Raw genomic sequence first — 6,815 nt, 5'->3', positions numbered from 1 at the left:
AAATATGTTGTAAATTTATGGCACCCAAAACTTGCTCTTCGGTGAATTCCAAGTCGTTACATAGTGGTTGCAACTATTCAACAATTTTGAATTGGAATTTTACGACACGCTTCAAGGAAAACTTTTCCGTAAAACCTGGTACAACTACTATTTTCCACAATGTGAAAAATAATAACGGGAAATTCCCGCACGTCCAGTTTTGGGCTTGCCGCGCACAGAGGCTTGTTGCTCGGCCTCTGCTCACGAGCCCCATCCCCCTCGGCGACCCCGGCACCATTATCGAGTTTGACTCCCCCCGGGACAAAACTGACGATATTATATATGACCATCCCAGCAGCCAACCAGCAGCCTATGGCAGCGTCCCACAGTATGTCCCCTGTGGTCGCGTAGCCATACCGTGTCCCGTCCAATTGGCTCCCCAGTCCGAGTTCAACGTGTCAAAAAATAAAGAGAGATGCACACGTCCAGATAGCCGGCGCGGTATCATTTTATTCTGGTTGTGCGACAGCCAACGATATATCGTTTGGCTCCAGCGGCGGAAAAAAACAACATGCCCTACCCTATTGGTGTCGGAAGAAACGTTATTTTCATTCTATTTTTTCCTTTCCTTCCAACGTGTATTGCCGCGCGGTCCAAAAGTATCGGACCGCGTAGGAAAGACAAAAGGGGTCGTCGTGGTGAGGGGAATGCGTGGAGCCCGGTGACGACGTACTCACTCCGAAGGCGCTGCTCAGCTCGGCCTATGAAAGGAAAATTGTAGGGGTGTGCCCTGGCTATAAATAGAGATGCAGGGCTCTGGACGCTGGGCGCCGAGGGTGCCGTACCTGGCCTCGAGCCGTGGCCTGCAAGGCCTGCACCGCGCCCACAGCCTCACGGACCAAGACCAAATACTACTAAAGTCGGACCCCACAGTACCACAACCTTCAAAATAATAAGAATAAAAAAGTCTCCCAAAGGGATGGGAGGAATCTATTAAGAATAGGATGCTGTTGTCAATAGTCCAAGATTTATATGGCATCCGAGAGGATGATGAACATCATCATCAGCCGTGAGGGACTTCCCCGCTTGGAACGGTCTGGCACACTACTACTGCAATGCCCGCGGGAAACCGTATATAGGTTTGAAAACAGATCGTTTTATACCGACTTATCGCGGTCTTGTGTCGGTCCGGCTGTGTTGACTGTGCGCCCCGCCGACACAGACCGGCGCGCGGCGCGCGGCGGGCGTCTGTGTCTCCTTCTCCCCCCTACCCCCCAATAAAGATAATCAATTACAACACATCCCACCCCCGCCACACACACAGAGGGACGCACCACCAAAGGGGCGCCCCGCCGACCGCCACAAAGCCATCCGTACATTTCGGACACTGCGTTCACGTACATTACGTGCATTTACTGTCCATATCACATTACTTTGCATTAAACTGCATTACATGTGTAAGGTGCATTAATGTGCATCACGTGCGTATCGTGCTTTTAATTGCATTATATGTTAAGGTGCATTAAAGTGCATCACGTGCATAACGTGCTTTAATTAAATTAATTTAAATTGCATATGTCGTGTACGGTGCATTAAAATGCGTCACATGCGTTACGTGCGTTACGTGCATAAAGTGCATTAAATGTGTAAGGTGCATTAAAGTACAGTGCATTACGTGCGTAACGTGCATAAAGTGGATTACATGTGTAAGGTGCATTAAAGTAAAGTGCGTAACGTGCATGTGAATTGCGCGCATGTGAAGTAAAGTAACGCCACGCACGCCACACGGAGCGACAGAGACGAAACCAAATCAGCCCGAGCGCGCGCAGGTGTCTTTATCGGAGGGTCGGATCGCAGCCACGCCTTTCTAGGCCCTTCGTACTTACCCCACCCCGCTCCACCCCTCCCCGCTACTCCCCCCGGCACGCCACAGGCCTAGGGGGCCCCGACTGCATCGCTTCTGATCGGATGCGCTCATGACTCATGAAAGCCACTGGAGCGCGGCCATGCTCCCCGATAAGGCCATGAGGGGGGCTTATTATTTTCACTCGGAATGCCTCATAGTGCGGAAGATATTACAATTATGGGGGCAAGTCGAAGGCATTTTGGCGTCAAAACCGCACCGACGGGGAGTATTGTTTGTTTTGTTTCGTCGTTTTCACGAGGCGAAGAAATGTGCGCACTTATCGTATAGGCAGGCACAGACCGGCCATATACTGGCATAATTTGTCACGTAAATTTCTACAAGAGGTATAATTCACATGAAAATATTAAAAATCTCACGCTTAATGGCTTTGTAACTTTTATTTGCACGAATTTCAACAATAAAATTTTTGGCATACATTTCTGCGTTGAATCGGACACTTGTGTGCATCAAGCATTTTTGCGCACAAATGTGTCCGAAACGAAACGTTAGGTTTCACTTAGCTCGAAACGTTCGCACAAAAACGTACAAATACTGCTGCTGCTGTGCACTCGGTGGAGCAGCAGTGAAGCCGTGAAGCGCACCCCACACGAGCGAGAGCAGCAGCCGATGCACCCGACGGAAAGTGCATACGCGTCGAGTAGCAGCATAGTGTTCAATAAAGTCGTGCCCCCCCCCCCTCCCTCCACACGACGCGTGAGCGAGTGCTGGAAAGAAATCCGAAGCGTCATCCTTGATGCAGCACTTTCCACAAAGCCAAACCAATTGTGAGCACACGAGGATACAATCCAATCGGAGATGAATTCCCGCCAGGCAAAGGATGATAGGTTCCGTCGTATACGTCCCGCGTGCACCCGCCAGGGAGCATTACTGCACACTGTCAGAAACGCCGCACCTCGACGTTTTCCAGGGAAAACATTAAAATGCCTTTGGCTTTGCCTTGGCAACTGTATCGATACCACACACGAAGGATTTTTCTCTAACGGGGTTACTGCGCGGGGCGGAGGGAAGGGCTCGCGCCAACGATGCATCGAAATGGCACACAGCGCAGCGCAAATGTATTCCGGTCGATCTCATCATCAAGGTTCGAGATCTCGACGCGTCAAGACTTCAGCGGCCTTGTCCACACGACGCGAAGGCCGCATAGTGGATTCGATTCGCGACGACGAGAAAGCGCAATAGCGTAGCAAAAGCGCCGCTAACAAAGTAAAAGAAAAAGACCTCCCCCCACATCGAGAAAAAAAAGAAAGCAGAATGAAAACGTAATTACAAGCATTTATTTGCTCGCTGCTGGGGGTATTTAGCGCATGAGTGATGTGCAAACAGTGATGACTGCGCACAACGCAATTCCTCTCATCCTATTATATTTACCGCTACTGCCAATTTGGCTCAACGAGAGTTACGTCAATGCCATCAGAGGCAGCAGGCCGGGCCGCCGGGACGGGCCCCCGGTCTTATCAAACCTACAGAGTCGTGCATCTGCAAAATTTCCGCGAGGGGGAGGGGGGGCAGGGAAGGGAAAGGGGGTGAGGGTGAGAGGCGCGGCATTTCACATGGTGTGCGAGCAAGGCTTCCATGCGGAAACACTCATTAGCTGATAAATGCATGGGACTTCCCTCTGCTCTCTCTCACACACACACACACGTGCTCGTCGCGCACACGACACACACCAATAAATTAATTACTTTGTTGCGTGTGTGTGACACCACTAAAGCCCCGTGCGAGGCTCGTGCCGGACACAAGCTATATTTGTATTTTGTAAAATAATCTCGTTTAACTGTACTCGACTAATGTCACATATATACCCGCGTCGCACACACACATTCGGACTTTCGATTGCCAAACACCTTTCGCCTCTCGTCATCCTCATCATCATCATTATCACCACCATCGCCCCCGCCATAGGCTAAAAGAGCACCGCTTTGTCGGCGATGATTCGCCCGATAAAATGATCATCGCGCGTGATCGCCCCCGCGCTGTTAGCCTCCCCAACCGCTGCCCCCACTTCCCCTCCTCCCCCTCGCCCTCCTTTCTCCCCGCGTTTGACTGGCTTATCCGCGGCTAGTTACCCGCGCCATATGGTATGGTCAACTTGGGGTTCATCATCTCCTCCAGCAGCGTTTGTGGAGAGGTGTGGGAGGGGGAGCGAGGGGGAGGGGACTGATGTTGCGGTGCCCGCGATCTCGCGCAGGCGACCGGCCGGCTGCTCAGCCAGGCTAGAGCTGGGCTGGGTCAGCCGGCTGCCCGACCGGCCTGCTTCTCTGGAGGTTGGGATACTTTGAGATACTTATGAGAAATTATGTCGGCCTTTCCCTCCGCGCGCACTCACGCGCTACACCTTCCTGCAGTTTGTACGCCAGCTCGCTCTTTAGAGCGCCTGCCAATACGAGGGTAGGCAACCCATCCGACTTCTGTGCCCCACCCCCCTTCCCACACACAAGTAAAGGCAAAATGAACACATTTTGAGGGAATGGTCACGACCTACGAGTCGTGGTGCAGCTGGCGCCGCAATGAATTGTACTTGGGTTCGAATCCCCCCAGCAGCTCGGGGCGCCACCGGTGGTCGTAGAGGCTCCCGCGGGACTAGACAAGCACCCGCATGGGCTCCACTCATAACGTTGTTTATCATTGTAGACGACCTCGTTGTCCGCACCGTCGTGCGTGTCGCGACCTCCCCACAACCTCTCCTCCCTCCTCCCCCCTCTCGTCCTACTTAAAAAAAAGAAATTATCATGTCTGATTCTTAAAAATAAAATATTGATTTCTGTCTTTTTTTAAAACTGAGCAATAGGTTCAAACTTTTTGAAATCCCTACACCGGAGTAGTAAGTCAGAGAAAAGGCGAAACAGATAGATTTTCTTTCAAAAACGTCGCGCAGGCGACCGGCTGCCCGGCTGGGCTGGGCGGACTAGGCTGTCAAATTGATTACCGCAGCACAGTAAATTTACCGAGCAAACACTAGCAGACCCCAGAAAACAAGATTTAATAAAGTAAAACATGAGTGTGCTGCAGGTAACATAAACAATTAGGAAATGTCAAGCCAAATAAAAGTAACCTGAAAAATAGTTGTCACTCAAGGAGTCACAGCACAATCGGATGAACAGGATTCTGTTCAAGTGTAGTTTGAGCGCTACAGCGAACAGCTAAATAACAGAAAGTACGACCAGCACAAAGAATTGCTACATTTAGCTTGATAACAGGCCATTCGGTCGTTTCAACGAAGTAAGTTGAAGGGGCAAGGGTTGAGGTTAGGTCAGCAGACTTTATCTCTTCCTCTGTCTGAAAACTTACCGCAACTCGCGACGGTACACCTGAGTGTAGACGATGATTTGCCGAGTACGATTGACACCAAATTCAAACACCATAACGAACATACCACCGTTAAAAGTTTATCTTTTTTCACAAACACACACTACGCGAGCTACACAGACAGGTGACGCGACGAGGACTGGCGGCGGACTGGCGGACGGGGCAAGAAGTGCCAACTGTGGCAACCAAAACGTACTCATCATAAACATGAATTTCATTTGAAATTCTTCTTTGTAATTGTGATATTTGCGTGTGCGCAACGCGGTTACAGAATGAACCTCAATCATACTAAATCATAGAAAGAAAATGATCGAAATAAAAAATTGATGTAAATCTACAGTTGTGAAGTGGTTCACGTCGATGATTTCTCATCACAGAAGGGAAGGCCCCCGGTCTTGGCTCCGCTGAGCTCCCCTCGGCCACCCAGCCCGCTCGGGCCCCGACCGCCGAAGGGCCTTGGCGCGGCCGGGGCCGAGGGCCAGCAGCCGGCCGGCCGGGCCGGCCGCGGGTCTACCGGGGCAACAGATGCGTAGACGATAAGGGCCTAACTTACCTTGAGGAGCAGGTGCAGGGGCGGGCTGATGGTGGGCTTCTTGCGCGCCGGCTGCGGGGACAGGCAGGACTTGAGCCACGGCATGGCGGAGCTGCTCCGGTCCGCTCTGTGGTCCTGCAGGCACAAGGCAGAAAAACATCCCCGTCAAGCACAACAAGAAGAAGCAGCAGGGGCAGGAGGAGACACCAACGCCGCCGCCGTCACTGATGATGACCTCAACTACTTTGACCTGCAGACGCTAAAGGAGAGTCCGGAGGGGTGTGTGGTCGTGATGCATGCGCCCTTATCTGCGGGAGGGGAGGGGGGGGGCAAGGCGGCACCTTTCACACACACACACACACACACACACACACACACACACACACGGTGCATTACCGCTGCACCGCACACACCGTGTGTGTGTGTTATAAACGCACGGACACGGCCAACTCTGCGTGAAATGGGATGTGAGTTCATTGGAGCGTGGCCGTGATCCCCATACTAGCGCTTGCTCTCTTATTGTGTGTGACGCTGTTGCATCTGCATCGGGCTGGCTGTGGCTGTTGGGCCCGCCGGAGGCCGCCCCTGCTGGGGCAGAGCAAGCACCCAACCGCCCGTAATCCCACGGCTCATAAAAATAACTCGCGCGCATTTACTCGCGTGCGTGTGTGTGTGTGTGTGTGTATCTGTTGTTTTATTTGCCTGGTGAACTTATGTATCGCGCAAAAAGAGCGGCGTGTATCCCGCGCACGGCACGGTCCAGCACAAGGAAAGAACCAAAAAAACAAAACAAATCTCAATGGAAAGTAAATGCGCGAATCTCGACCCTCCTTACAAACGAGACCGTAACGAGTAACGATAGTCCTTCTAAAACCGAAATGATCGCACATCTCCAGCCTCCACCAAAAAAAAGTATGAATAAAAACGTATTTTATTGACAGGGTACGCCGGTTACAGGACCATTGAGTTCGGAGGCAGGTATAGACCAACGACGCCGTGCTTCATGAATCGCGTCGAATTGCGTCACGCTGTTGAAGGCGGGGCGGGGCGCGGTGGGGCGTGGTGGGGTAG

At 51.9% G+C, this 6,815-nt stretch overlaps 1 protein-coding gene across 2 annotated transcripts in view; it reads right to left on the bottom strand.

The window, feature by feature from the left end:
* LOC113217386 (tensin-1) overlaps positions 1–6,815 on the bottom strand; it is a 283,044-nt gene that overhangs the window by 251,464 nt on the left and 24,765 nt on the right. The window contains exon 2 of one of the 2 annotated variants that reach the window (XM_052269945.1): positions 5,766–5,879. In XM_052269945.1, coding sequence (XP_052125905.1) covers positions 5,766–5,849 — 84 coding nt within the window. In that variant the 5' untranslated portion in view covers positions 5,850–5,879. Of the gene's footprint in view, positions 1–5,194; positions 5,228–5,765; positions 5,880–6,815 lie in introns of those variants that run through there. The other variant, XM_052269954.1, reaches the window with a different exon arrangement.

The sequence above is a fragment of the Frankliniella occidentalis genome, unplaced genomic scaffold (assembly GCF_000697945.3).
Source record: "Frankliniella occidentalis isolate FOCC.00 unplaced genomic scaffold, Focc_3.1 Scaffold106, whole genome shotgun sequence".
NCBI classification, from domain to species: Eukaryota; Metazoa; Arthropoda; class Insecta; order Thysanoptera; family Thripidae; genus Frankliniella; species Frankliniella occidentalis.
The sequence above is the reverse complement of the archived record's forward strand: the minus strand, read 5'-3'. Positions and strand labels throughout refer to the sequence as shown.